Source organism: Anopheles ziemanni, chromosome 3, assembly GCF_943734765.1.
Source record: "Anopheles ziemanni chromosome 3, idAnoZiCoDA_A2_x.2, whole genome shotgun sequence".
Classification (NCBI taxonomy): domain Eukaryota; kingdom Metazoa; phylum Arthropoda; class Insecta; order Diptera; family Culicidae; genus Anopheles; species Anopheles ziemanni.
Genome location: NC_080706.1, coordinates 24,911,980 through 24,924,905, shown reverse-complemented (window position 1 = coordinate 24,924,905; position 12,926 = coordinate 24,911,980). Strand labels below are relative to the sequence as shown.

Here is a 12,926-nt window from a genome sequence, read left to right as displayed (position 1 = left end):
CTCGGAAACATTCATTGGTTCCATAATCGATAGAAGCACCCCGCATTCAACCGGATTCAACCGGTTCATCACCAATGAATCCTTAGTGCTTCTATCGATTCGATCCGGATGAATCCGGATGAACCGAATCCAATTCCTATCCAGTTGAATCCAGTTGAATCCGGATAAACCGGATGAACCCGGATGAACCGGTTAAATTCGAATGAACCCGGATGAACCGCATGAATTCGGATGAACCGGATGAACCCAGATGAAGCAGATGAACCCGGATTAACTGGATGAACCCAGATGAACCGGATGAATCTGGATAAACCCGGATGAATCTGGATGAACCGGATGAACCAGATGAACTCGGATGAACACGGATGAACTCGGATGAACCCGGATGAACCCGGATGAACCGGATGAACCAGATGAACTCGGATGAACCCGGATGAACTCGGATGAACCGGATGAACCCGGATGAACCAGATGAACCCGGATGAACCAGATGAACCAGATGAACTCGGATGAACCGGATGAACCCGGATGAACCAGATGAACTCGGATGAACCGGATGAACCGGATGAACCCGGATGAACCCGAATGAATGAATTATTATGCAGCAACGGCTAGTTGCATACTTCGGCCAAGCTGCTGTACCAGGATTATAATATCAACTACTAGGGGTTATCATGAAATCGTCGTTTCGTTTTAGCGGTCGCTAAAGGTGCTCATTTGTTCATTTCAGTCGCTAAAAGTTCATTATTATGAACAAATGAGCACCCTTAGCGACGAATGAGCGCCTTTAGCGACCGCTAAAACGAAACGACGATTTCATGATAACCCCTACTATGATTCTAATTGCAACTGACAAAGTCATAATAAACATGATCGCGTTATAAAATCAACTGATTCAATTGGAATATCATATGCTGCAGTAAGAAATAATGCTACTGCTGTTAATTATATCATCTGAAAATCCCTGTAATATTCCGCAAGCTTTAGTTTCCAACCAACCAATATGTCATTTTCCGTTTCTTCGCTACATGCAGGTAGAAAAAAATGAAACAATTGTTTTTTATGGTTTAATCACTTGGTATCGTTTAATATTACTCTTCGCGCACGAGTACAATAAATTGAGTACAGGAATAGAATTGTCTTGATTCTTTAAAGCTGCACCACGCACTAAGGCTACACGATACATGTAGAGTTAAAACTTAATTAAACTAAACTAAACTTGGCTATGTTGCACGTCAAAAGGTGTGTAGGACTATTAGAGTGTAGTCAGTCACTGGAACGACGAACTATGGTGAATGGCCTCGAAGTGCACCGGTAGCAAAACAAACTCGTTGTGCCGGTTTGGTGGAACATAGTTAACCCAAAACGCCCTACCGTGGCTAAGTCGTCTGCGAACGAACTCCTTGATCTTGGCCTTATGTTGACTAATGTTGTTTTTCACTACGCCGCTCTTTTACGAAACATCTTACATCGTTAAACATTGCTTTTTCCGTTTTGGATTCATTTTCCTTGCCATCGGGCAGAGGAACATCGATAAAACAATCGAATTGCTAAGATTATGATCTACACGACGTCGTGATTATTGGTTAATTTTCATTCGCCTAGCCTATATGCTACAAAGTAATGCTTTTACAACAATGTGTCTGTGGTTTCAGTGCCGGTCGAACATCGACTTTCGCTGCAATAGAAAACGACACCCCGCTTCATTCAATCTACGCAACGGAGCGAACGTAACATGACGTATGCATGAATCGAACGGCAAATGGTTACGTGTCGCGCTTGTATGTCGATTACAGTTTCCATAGCTGGTCCTAAATTACTACACATGGCATCTTTTACAGTCAAGTGATAAAAATAACCTAATTGGTGCACGGTTAACGGTATCAGACCGACACTGTTGTCCTATTCGTAGTGAGTGCAATAATATTGTTGCGATTCTTTACGAATCATGTCTTGTAAAAGTAACCCAACGAAGCGGGTAGTATTGCGGGTGGTCAAGTAATTATTGCGTAGTGGTTCTCTGGAACAAATGCGCCACGTTCCGGTCTTAATCGGTACGACGACGGACGGAGTAAATCATTGAATGTGAGGATTTGCTGGACGCGGCAGTACGCGTTTAGATAAACTTGAAGCATTTCTGTTTGTCATGTGGTATTCGCGTTTTGAACAGGATCGAGTCTGCCCGGTACTGAGTGTTGAGTAGTGGAGTGTAGCCGAAAACCTGCAAAGAACAAAGTTACATAAAAAATTAAATTCTCCACTTTGACGGAAACAAAAACTGTTATTAAAGGATCCGCAATCGCAAACGAAAATTATTAGATAGCAATTTTAACGAATAGACAAAAAACTAAAAAAAAAACAAAGTGGCGAATTTCTCGAAAAATGCAAGCTTTCTCATTCTATCCCATGAACACATCAGTTAATTTGAAAATCAGTTCAGAAGAATACATAAAACAACCATCCAAGTGTGCTTAAAAACCGTTTAGAGAACAACTTAATTGAGAGAAAACGCAATCGAAAACAATAAATCATTTATCTGTCAAAATCATTTACAAAAGTCAGCATGGAGCTTCAAAATATGAAGAAGTTGCAAAAGCTAACACAGACCGTGAAAAGGGGGCTCAAGAGAATCGCATCAGGAGGCAAACGGTTTCCATACGAAGATAACGATGTAATGTTCGTCATCATTCCCAAAGCGATACAAGCGGGAGAACATATTCCACCATATGAAACGATCATACCGACAGCGTTAAGAATCACCGATTCGGATGAAAAACCTGCGGAAACTAAATCCAATCTAATAATCAATTCGAACAGGGATCAAAAAAGCGACGAGAGTAGCACAGAATCTTCGTCAGTCGATTCCATGAGCTCAACTGAGCAGAAAAAACGAAAAAGCAAGTCAAACGAAGAGCTTTTAAACGATTGTAAACCATCAACGTCGGGCAGTTGCTCGCCTACCATACTGGAAACCAACCGAGAGCGTGCGTACTACGATTTCTACTCGTAATTTCCTACTCGAGCGAGGTTTAAGATGATCTAATAAATTGCAAGTACCCTCTCTTACCTTGGTGAAGAAGTTTATGCACTTGTGTCGCTCCTGAAAGTGCGTATCGTCCTCGCTGAGCGATACCGGACAACCGGGACATCGGAACGTCCACCGGGAGGTCACCTTGACTGGGGGTTTGCGCGTTACGTGCGACACCAGGAAGTTCATCGCAATGTCCTCGCAATTCATGTACTCGTCCACCTTGTCCCGGATCGCCTGCGGTAGCGTGTACGTGTACAGGTAGGTGTAGTACTTGTGAATAAAGGCGGCCCCGGTCAGCACCATGCTCAGCTCGCAGCTGTAGTTCGAATTGTAGTTCCACGAGTCCAGCGTATTCACGTCCCACGCGTGGAAACGACCCGGGAAACCGACGACACGATCTCGGTGCTCGCGCCAAACACGAAATCCGAACAGGATCTCATCGTGGCGCAGATGTGCATCGTCATCGACCGACAGGACCGCCTCCGTTTCGATCGCGTCGAACGGCAGGAAGCGATTGTTGAGCGAGTTCCGGGGCGCCCGAACGACGTGCACCGGCACACCGATATCTGGCCACCGCAAGTCCTCGAGCGGAGGCTTCGGCGAGTTCCACACGACAATCACCTTGTGCAGATAGGGCAGGCCGTACAGTCGACTGAGCGAATCCATCAGCACCTGCTCCCGTTCGTACGTGAGAATAACGATCGTGAACTGCTCCCGGGGATAGTTGCCACCGAGCGATTCGCCAAACTCCTTACCCGCTCCACCCGCTCCCTTGCCGATCGGCCGGAAGCCCATATGGGAGCCGATAAACTTCGCGTCCGACGGGAGCACCGGATCGAACGGTAGCTGCGGATAGAGTGCGAACGGGTCGGCCCAATCGTTCCACATTTCCCTCGACTGCATCAACGCGGCGGTGTAATTCCGCCGAAAGGCCGGGCTCGGGTACGGTGGCTCGATCGGTCCGAGCGATTCCTCCGGTTCCGTATCGATAACAGGGTCTGATTTGAGCGGTATGAACGAGGAGTTGAATACGCTGTGCGCTACCACCGATGGCACCGGTTTCGGGGGCATTCCGAGGCGATCGCGCAGACTCGCCACGATCGTGTCGACGGTGGATTGCACCGAGCTGAGGTAGCGCTCCCAAACCAACCGTCCCTGGCGTCGCATCGTCAGTAGGTCCGCATCGGGAATGGCTCGCAGCAGAAAATGAAGTTCGGTGATGCGTGCCTTCGGAAGAGCGATCACAACACGCCTCCAGTCGATCGTGTCCGCGTACGGTAGCTGCACCTGATCGCCGCCCAAGATCAGAGGAATCGCTCCAGCACGTAGAGCTTCGTAGAGACGAGCTTGCAGCAGCGTGGAACTGACGCTTCCGCCCCCCGGGGCCAGCAGCAGTGCAAAGGTGGAGTCCTTCAACACCGATTTGCGTGAATTGTCCGTTCCGCAGAGCGACCAATCGCGAACATTCGACGGATTACGCTGCTCCGTCGCCGGGACGCACTCGAACTGTAGCAAAAAATGATCTTGTGTCCTTCCCGAGGACATATCTTTCAGATGCTCGATGATAAACTCGTCCACCGTGTCCGCCTCGGTATCGTCGGTCCCGGGAAGTCGCGGTCCCATCTCTCCCCCCATCGACCCATTCTGACCGTTCAGTTCCCCCTGGAAGCTTAGCAAGTACTTGCGCCGTGCGGGAAGCATCGGGACACATTCCTGCCAAACGTCCCCACCCGGGGGTCCGAGGATGGGTGGCGAGATCAAATCGAACCCGGGTCGGAACTGGCTCTCTTCGAAGCTCGATTGCACGACCATTGCCCTGCCGGTGTCCACCGTTGTCCCACGGAGCATATTCCCAGCGCTGGTGCCAATTTCTCGACGGGCAAAATTTAACAGCACGTGATTCCGCCCATCACCACCCCAGAATGGGAGCATCCTTAGTCGGGTGGCGTTTAGGCTGGACTGCTGGATCGGTCCACCCGGCACGGCCCTATCCTGTGGTGTATTGTAACGATTGTTCTTCAATACTTCGTGCTCGGGAAGGGCTTCCCCAATGAGCACGAGAAATACGCATGCCTTTTTCGGGTCTGTCGTTAGATGTGCGTTATAACCGAGCGTTTGCTTGATGGTGGTTTTCAGGAAACCATCGATATCGTACCCTTCGCTAACAACGACGGTCGTGTCGGGATCGTACAGGTACACCGGAAAGCCAGACGTGAGACTACACCGGGAGTGATCAAAACAGGTGCTCATCTTGCAGGCCCGACTTTGTTCCACCGCAATCGGGCGTCGTTCCACAGGCAGCGAATCGGAAAAGAGGGCCCGGGGTAGTGCCAGCTCTGGTGTGTTCCGGAGCACCGCTTCCCGCTGGGCAACCTGCGCCTGCTCAACCGATATCTTCAATCGATCCAGTTCCGTCTGCTGGCGCGCGAGCTCTTGCTTCAGCTCATCGATCTTCTGATTGTACAGCCCGATGTCTGACTGGAGCTTCTGGCGCCGTGATTCTAGGTCGCGTAACTCCAGCGAAACGGTACCTTTGATGCGCAACATTTCATCGATTCGCAGCTTCAGATCGGCCGCTTTCAGTGGGCTTACTTCCTCAAACGTATCGAGCTGCGACCGTGTCCGGTGGATGTCGTTGTGCGGTGCGTTGGATTCATCGTCCTGCAGTAGATGGTAGAAAATGAAGGGCCCCACCAGGAAACACAACGTCACCAGCAGGATCACACGATACAGTTTCATATGTTTGAACCAATGCCAGAGACCACCGATGCCGGGGAGAACTCCCCCTCCGCTACCGCCGAGTGTATCGTAGCTGGTCATGCTGAGAATACTGCCTCAACAACAACGCACGACTTAAAGGTGGGCTTTATCGCATGTTTTCGTATTTAATCAGTGGAGAAATTTGGTACTCTGGTCACCGATGGAGAACACCTCAACACGTACTGCTCTGTTGTCTGTCTCACTGGGTTGATATGCATAAAAACTGCTGTACACTTAACAACCACGTTGTATCCTTATCTAAATACTTTACACTGGTAATGGTAATTAGTTCATTAAAGCACTGTTTAAAGCAAAAACATGATGCGAGCAGTGTACAGATGATTCGCAGAAAAAGAAAACTTCTGCAAAGATCTGCGATTCTTGTTTTGGTGAATGTGACAGCTAGGCAAATGTTGACAAATAATCAATGCAGATGAAAAAAAAAGACTTATTTTAAAAACAAAGGGATTTAAAACAAATAACCCTAACTAAGAGCTCAAATAATTCTTATTTTAAGTTTACAACTCAAATCTATTTTAGTAATAATTAATCATGAGTTTCCTATGTCATCCATACCACCGTTCAAGTATACCCAGTTGATTGCCACAGCGATCGAAGAGAAAATGACATTTCAAACCGCCTGCTTTCAAAATTAAAATTTTGACAGTTTACAGGTACAAAATAAACCGCAATTTTCTGAATCTAGGATACGTTCATAAACACCGAAGTGTAGATATCCTTTGTATTCCTTAAGCTTCCGGGCCCAACGTCTCCTCGGTGCAATGGGCGTTAGTTAGGAATGTGCAAACGTTGGATTTAATTCTCAGCGGGATTGTCTGTGCCATGTTTGTGTTCTACGCACCGATAGAAAGTGAAGCGTAACCCAAATTGCATCGGCCAGGGAAGCGAGAAAACAACCATTTGGGGTGATTATTGAAACCGCACGAACGGAGGAAGCTTTTCCTCGCGGTGTAGAATATGACGGATGTGGAAGAGTCAATAAAGGTGCGGTTGGATCAAGAGACTGCGAATCGCCTACAGAATGAACATCCGGAGCAGTTTGTTACGCTGGTCCGGATGCACCTGTCGTTCGAACTGGACCTCAATACCGACACCGAGTAAGTGAGATGTTGAGTGAAATGGTATGGACGGTGGCGATTTATGATGGTTTTGATTTAATTCCTCCATTAGAAACGATCCAACCGGACTAGATAAGCAGAAGATTAAAAAATGGAAAGGATTCCACAAGAAAGCCAAAGGATGTACGTCGGTGAAGGCGGTATCGCCGGAAGCGGCGAAAACGACTCTGACGAAGGAGAACATAGAAGACCTGAAACAGTTGATAGCGTTCCTCGAGATGGAAGAAAGTAAGTGATGCAAAGTTCCTCCAGTATAGAATGAAGATTTCCATAACGGGCTCTTTTCAGATATTTCTCAGGAAGGAATCTTCCGTAAAACCGGTTCCGTTTCGCGACAAAATGAGCTAAAGAACTTGCTTGTTCAAAGCACCCCATTTTCATTAGACCAGGGCGACTACACGGCACACGATTGTGCAAGTGTGCTGAAAAGTTTCCTAGCCGATCTCTCCGAACCGCTCCTAACGGAGCTCTACTACCCCGCCTACTGTCAGGTGGCCGATTTGTTCCACTCCAAGGACGCCCAGTTGGTCCGACGAGAAGATCGTCTGCTGAACGCCCTACAGTTACTGTTGTTGTTGCTTCCCGAGGAAAACAACACGCTGCTTCGTTGCATTATCGAGCTACTAAATCGCACAATTCAGTACGAGGCCACGAACAAGATGTCCGCCGAAAATCTGGCCACCCTCTTCACGCCTCATCTTATTTGCCCACGGAAACTTGGCCCCGAGGCTCTGCACACTACGGCCCAGCAAATGTCCGGCATCGTTGGGTTCATGATTAAAACCGGCCTGCGCCTGTTTCACATCCCGGCCAAGCTGGCGACCGACATACGGGCGTACTTTGTGGAACAGAAGCGCCGCAAAACAATGTCCCCCGAGCACATCCTTAACGAGTCGACCACGTCCGATTCGGTAGCGAACACCGTGTACACGTTCGTCGATCGGGAGAAAACGGCCGAGGCCCACATCATGAACTCCACCGATACGGCGCTGGCGCAGCTGTACGCGCACATCCAGAGTTTGCCGGAATCGTCGAAAAAGAAGAAGCTGGTGAGCAAGTTCAACCGCCAGAATGGGTACGGTACGCCACTGCAGGTGCTGATGTTGAGGGAGAAAAATGCAGCCGGAGGTTCGGCCGGGTCGGTTGGTACCGGAAGTGCCGGCGGGATGAAGTATCCACGGTCGATCGGGGATTCGATTAAGCGCCACATTTTCCACAAGTCACTGATGTCCCGAACTCCCAAGCGAGGCGCTGGAAGTGGCAGTCAAACACCGGTAACGTTTCAGGTGAGTGGTCATCATGTTTTCTCCTAGAGGATAATGTTGAATGTCTTCGTTAATATATATTTTTAACTGCACCGATTGCCCGCTATGTACCATGAGTGTGCGTGTGTGTGTGTGTCTATCGTCATAAACTAACCCACTTTCATACATAAACCATCCATCATTAATTCATCGCTAACGCCTAACCCTTTGACTGACCCCTAACAGACGCCTAACGGAGCCAACTACAGTGGTCCGAAGCAGCGCGTTCTTTTCCAGAGTCCTATCTCGTCCTCTCCTTCTCCGTCCAGTGGCAGCCCAGCGTGCTTGAAACGCTGCTCCTCGGTGTCATCATCCTCATCGTCAACATTGTCCCTTTCTTCGGTGGGCAACGGTGGAACGCCACAGTCGCAGCAGAAAGCAACTGGTGGTGTAGTACCGGCCCGAACGTATAGCTCTGGAAGTAGCACTAGCACTTCCAGCAGTACCACAAGCGATCACCAACCGGAACGGGATCAAAAACGTCGATCTTCCGGTGAGCCAGATGAACGATCAAGCACAAAAGGATGTCCCACGAAGGATTCGGAATCGGGAGCATCGGAAAGGAAACGATCGCGCGTGGAGAAAGCCGACGAACCGAGTCGACCGAAATCCGCTCCGATGGTGCGTTTTGGCGGTGATATCGTTGCCTGCGAGATGCTGGAAGACGGTGAGCCACCACCGCCGGAAGATGATGAAGATTTCGTCGAGCAGGAAGATGACGACATTGGCGAGGAAGAGGATAACGTCCGAGAGGATCATCGACTGCACCGTATTCGTCATGGTTGTGCAGGGAGAGCATTCAACGACGAAGACGATGATGATGGTGAAGATTATTTTTCAAACGATGAGCTACTGCTGGCCGGTGGAGCTAGGGACGATTTCGAGGCGGACGAAGAAGAAGAGGACTGCGAGCGGACATTGCGTTTAAGCGACATTGAGGAAGACCGGTACACGATCTCACCCGGTACCGGATCTTCGCTGGGTGACACACGCTCTCGGTATCGCTCGGAACCGAATCTCAGTGCGATCGTGTACCAAAAACACCACCGACGGGAGCAAGCGACAAATCACCGTCTACACGCGGAACGTACGGTCGATGGGGCGAAACCGAAAACACAACCCGCATCCGGCCCGACGAAGGCTCGGATGAATATAAACTTTTTCAAGAACAAACTCATCAAAGGAGTGTCGATGGGCAATCTACGGTTTCCGTTCGGGAACGACAGCAAGGCGAGCAAGAAGAACAGTCGATCAAGTGAACTATTGTTGAATTCGCCCGCTACGAAGCAACTCGTCCCAGCGAAGCCATCAATTGGCACCCTTATCGATTATCCGACCTCATCGCGTTCCCCTTCATTACCCTCCACCGTAACCAGTACGGTGCAACTGTACGCCGAAAGTCCGGCTGATCGGCAGCGCGGATGGAATGGTAAAATAGATCAGCTAGAACCGACAACGGTGGGTGGATTGGGGGGCAGCTGGGCGTCCACCTATCTGTCCAGCACACCCGGGCCTGCAAACGCCCTAGGGGGGCGGAATTCCATGTCCCCTATCACGAAAAGTACACAAAGGATGCCAAAATCCATGCAGGTAGGTGTTCAGTGCCATTCATTTCATTTTTCGTCGCATCGTTTCCCAGGACTCTTCCATCTGCTTTTATCTTTTATCTGTGCGCTTTTTCTCCCCGCTTTTATCGCTTCTGCTCTGAGTGTAAATTTAATTATACCTTTTGGCATGAACTGCAACTATGAATATGGTTTTCCTCTGGTGCGTGAGTTAATGAGCGCTAAAACATTTATGCAAACTCTTGTTAATAATCTTCACACTGTATAGCATTTGAAATGTTTAATCAGTAATATACCAATATGTTATACCAAATTTTGTGCAAAAGGAACGAAAACATACTTCTCCCTAAAAAACATATCTATGACGTTCAGGATATTCTAAGCTGCTAAATTTTCGGCGTATTAACAATATTTCCTTAAGTGTAAATATTTTTTTTAAATTTGTAACCGCTGTATAGGAAAAATAGAATTTTGGCTGCTTTTTATGCGCTGCTCGTGTTAGAACAACATATGTTAAAAAATTTTAAAAAAATATTGTGAAACGTTTTTTAAATTTGAAAATGTTTTACGGAGAAAACTTATTTTCAAAAGCATTCTATAATGCGTTACATACGGTAGGTTGTAGGTTTTTCCTTTCTTCTTGGCGTAACGACCTCTTGGTCATGCCTGCCCGTTTAAGGGCTTACGAGACTTTATTCCCTGTTGTACGTGGATAGTCAGTCCTCTCGTACAGGGGAGGGTCCGGTCTCGGTTGGGATTCGAACCCACGCCGTCGAGGTGGTGAGCCCCGGCGCTCATGGGACGATTTTCTAACCGGCGCTACCGCTCGGCTGTCGCGGACCCCCGCGGAGGTTGTAGGTTAATGTAATATATTTACCTGTGCCTTAATTTTTTAAAATTCAATTACATTATCCATTTTCCGTTCTTAATGCTTTCTCAATCTCTAAGGAATCGATCATGACGCCACGTTCCCGCAAGCCGGTCGTACTGCTAGGAGGGATGAATGGAAACGATCAGCAGCAACTTTCAACGACTTGCGCTAGCTTTTCCAGCCTCCGGGAGGAGGACGAAGAGGTGGATCTGGAGCCGATCGCCGGATCATCGTCCGGAACCATCTCGACCGCATCTTCGTCATCGTCGTTATCGTCGCACGTCGATCCAAACCTTAAGATGCTCCTCAACGACACCGGCCTGCCCCGGATCGCGGACGAGGTGGGACTGCCGCCAGTGATACCGCTCCATTCGACAGGTAACATGGCTGATGGTTGTGGCAATGGTGTTGGTATGGGTGGTGGTTCCACGAAGCATGGGGATCATGAGTCCAGCTCGTTGACGAGCACCTTTCGGTAAGAGTCTCAAGATTCAAGGTGCCTTCCCTGGACTTATATAACTCGGATTTTTCTTTCCCTTTCTTTGCACACTTCAGAGATTACCTGCTCAGTCGCAGTGTGATGCCAGAAAGTCCCGCTGACCTGTCGTTTGCCAGCCAGTCGGATGATTTCGAATCGTCATCGGAGCGACTCGAACAGCTCAGTGAGTCGAAGATGAGTGAAAGTTTGCTGTACTGCATGAACGGTAACGATCCACCGAAAGATGATGTTACCGAAGCCACCGCGGACAAAGGGGCTCGGAAGACGGTGGCCGTTTTTCCGGGCTGTGATTCCGAGCTAGACGAGACGGCTCTCTAGTTTCGCAGTTCATCTAGGTATTGTTCATCCGAACGTTTTTTTCCCAACATACGGAGAAAGGAAACAAAATCCTTCCCCACAAGAGGAACAGTCAATCAAAATTTATACATATTTCCCATTGATTCTTTTGCGTCGTACGTGGGAATAGTATAGCATGAAAACGAAAATATATTGGACATGACAGCATTTTGCAGCTGTCGCATACTTACTTATTATCAAGATAATACCAGTCTAGGGCGAAAAAGTAAAATTTAAGATCAACTTTTGCAGGTTTAGTACGTATCAAATCAGTAATTTTTGATACATTTTAATATGAGTCACGAAATGACAAACTTCGCAGCTAAGTGAACACTTTTGTTTTCGTCACAAGTTGTGTCCAACAGTATGCCATCGGACAGTGGATAACAGGATTATAATTTTATATATCTCAATAAAAAATGACACATCTCAGACAATCAAATTGCAGCATTGCAATGCAGTTTCTCTAGTTTTCGATATCCGAATGGGAAACGAAACGATCAACATCATTGTTGGTACTTAAAAAATTAGAAAAAAAGTTTGACATGTATTTCTTCTTCGTAAAACATCACTAAAACTCGTCCTGGGCCATCTCGGAATTCATGTTAAGTCCTCGCTCTTTCAGCGCCTTGGCAACCAGTCGATGCTTTTCCTGCCGGGCCTCCTGCTCCCGACGCTGTGCATCCAGGATATCATCGACCGAGATTTCTCTCAACGGGAGGCTGCTTTCCTTCTCGCGATCCTGGCGGACAAAGGGAGGAACGGGACATAGCCAAAGTTTTCTTCATAACTCTTTATGTGTTACACTTACGATTTCCCCTAGCAGCACAACATTCTCCCCACGGATGATGAAAACACCACGCTGGATATCGCCATACTCGTTGCCAACGTGTATCCGCTCGATCGTACGGTGCAGCACCAGGTTGGCAAACTGATCCACACTTCGCAGGTATCCGATCAGTGTTCGCCCGTCGTGAAGAAGTACCATGAGTTTTTCTACGTGAAAACAATCGTAAAGGAATGTGTATCTACATCGGGGAGGAACATTGGGGACGCTGATTTCGAATGATTTTAACTTACTGTCCACTTCATCAAGCATGTGAGCGGTTCCGAATAGTGGATTATCCATTGTTTGAGCTTGTATACGTATATTAAAGTATTAAATACAATAGTTAATTGTTGGAAAACACTATACACAATGAATCGATTGCCGAGCCGGGAAGGACGTAAACAAAACAAACATTTGATGTTTGTGCAGGAATGTCAGGATAACGTTTGGTCCAGTGAAAATAGACTGTAGTTATTGGAATCGAATCGCACGAACTTATATTGAAAATTTAAAATTACATATCTAAACATGCTCTTTTATGTTGAACGAAAGGCTCGATAATAATTTCCACAATAATCTATGTCTCCTATTT

The 12,926-nt window shown here is 47.7% G+C and overlaps 3 protein-coding genes across 3 annotated transcripts; 1 reads left to right on the top strand and 2 right to left on the bottom strand.

The window, feature by feature from the left end:
• Positions 1–1,787: 1,787 nt before the first annotated feature.
• LOC131287114 (exostosin-3) lies at positions 1,788–5,851 on the bottom strand. Its single transcript, XM_058316133.1, has 2 exons — positions 3,068–5,851; positions 1,788–2,221 (listed from the first exon to the last, which is right to left on the bottom strand). The coding sequence occupies exons 1-2, from the start codon at positions 5,849–5,851 to the stop codon at positions 2,117–2,119; spliced, it is 2,889 nt and encodes a 962-aa protein (XP_058172116.1). The 3' UTR covers positions 1,788–2,116.
• Positions 5,852–6,769: 918 nt separating this feature from the next.
• Positions 6,770–11,487, top strand: LOC131284395 (nuclear pore complex protein DDB_G0274915). The gene is made up of 8 exons (XM_058313250.1): positions 6,770–6,909; positions 6,983–7,158; positions 7,219–8,216; positions 8,421–9,057; positions 9,136–9,480; positions 9,535–9,824; positions 10,748–11,145; positions 11,226–11,487. Exons 1-8 carry the CDS (start codon positions 6,770–6,772, stop codon positions 11,485–11,487), a joined length of 3,246 nt encoding a protein of 1,081 aa, XP_058169233.1.
• A 538-nt stretch (positions 11,488–12,025) lies between these two features.
• LOC131287907 (U6 snRNA-associated Sm-like protein LSm1) lies at positions 12,026–12,722 on the bottom strand. The gene is made up of 3 exons (XM_058316999.1): positions 12,586–12,722; positions 12,317–12,501; positions 12,026–12,247 (listed from the first exon to the last, which is right to left on the bottom strand). Exons 1-3 carry the CDS (start codon positions 12,632–12,634, stop codon positions 12,077–12,079), a joined length of 405 nt encoding a protein of 134 aa, XP_058172982.1. The 5' UTR covers positions 12,635–12,722; the 3' UTR covers positions 12,026–12,076.
• Positions 12,723–12,926: the final 204 nt, after the last annotated feature.

What these genes read in the sequence shown, in the direction of transcription:
- LOC131287114 (XM_058316133.1), bottom strand. Translation starts at nt 5,851, where the DNA reads ATGACCAGCTACGATACACTCGGCGGTAGCGGAGGGGGAGTTCTCCCC. An exon ending in GCATAAACTTCTTCACCAAG is followed by an intron (nt 2,222 to 3,067) that starts GTAAGAGAGGGT and finishes TGTTCTTTGCAG; the next exon opens with GTTTTCGGCTACACTCCACT.
- LOC131284395 (XM_058313250.1), top strand. Translation starts at nt 6,770, where the DNA reads ATGACGGATGTGGAAGAGTCAATAAAGGTGCGGTTGGATCAAGAGACT. An exon ending in GTTCCTCGAGATGGAAGAAA is followed by an intron (nt 7,159 to 7,218) that starts GTAAGTGATGCA and finishes GGCTCTTTTCAG; the next exon opens with ATATTTCTCAGGAAGGAATC. An exon ending in CAAGGCGAGCAAGAAGAACA is followed by an intron (nt 9,481 to 9,534) that starts GTCGATCAAGTG and finishes AACTCGTCCCAG; the next exon opens with CGAAGCCATCAATTGGCACC.
- LOC131287907 (XM_058316999.1), bottom strand. Translation starts at nt 12,634, where the DNA reads ATGGATAATCCACTATTCGGAACCGCTCACATGCTTGATGAAGTGGAC. An exon ending in CATGCTTGATGAAGTGGACA is followed by an intron (nt 12,502 to 12,585) that starts GTAAGTTAAAAT and finishes GTTTTCACGTAG; the next exon opens with AAAAACTCATGGTACTTCTT. An exon ending in TTGTGCTGCTAGGGGAAATC is followed by an intron (nt 12,248 to 12,316) that starts GTAAGTGTAACA and finishes TTTGTCCGCCAG; the next exon opens with GATCGCGAGAAGGAAAGCAG.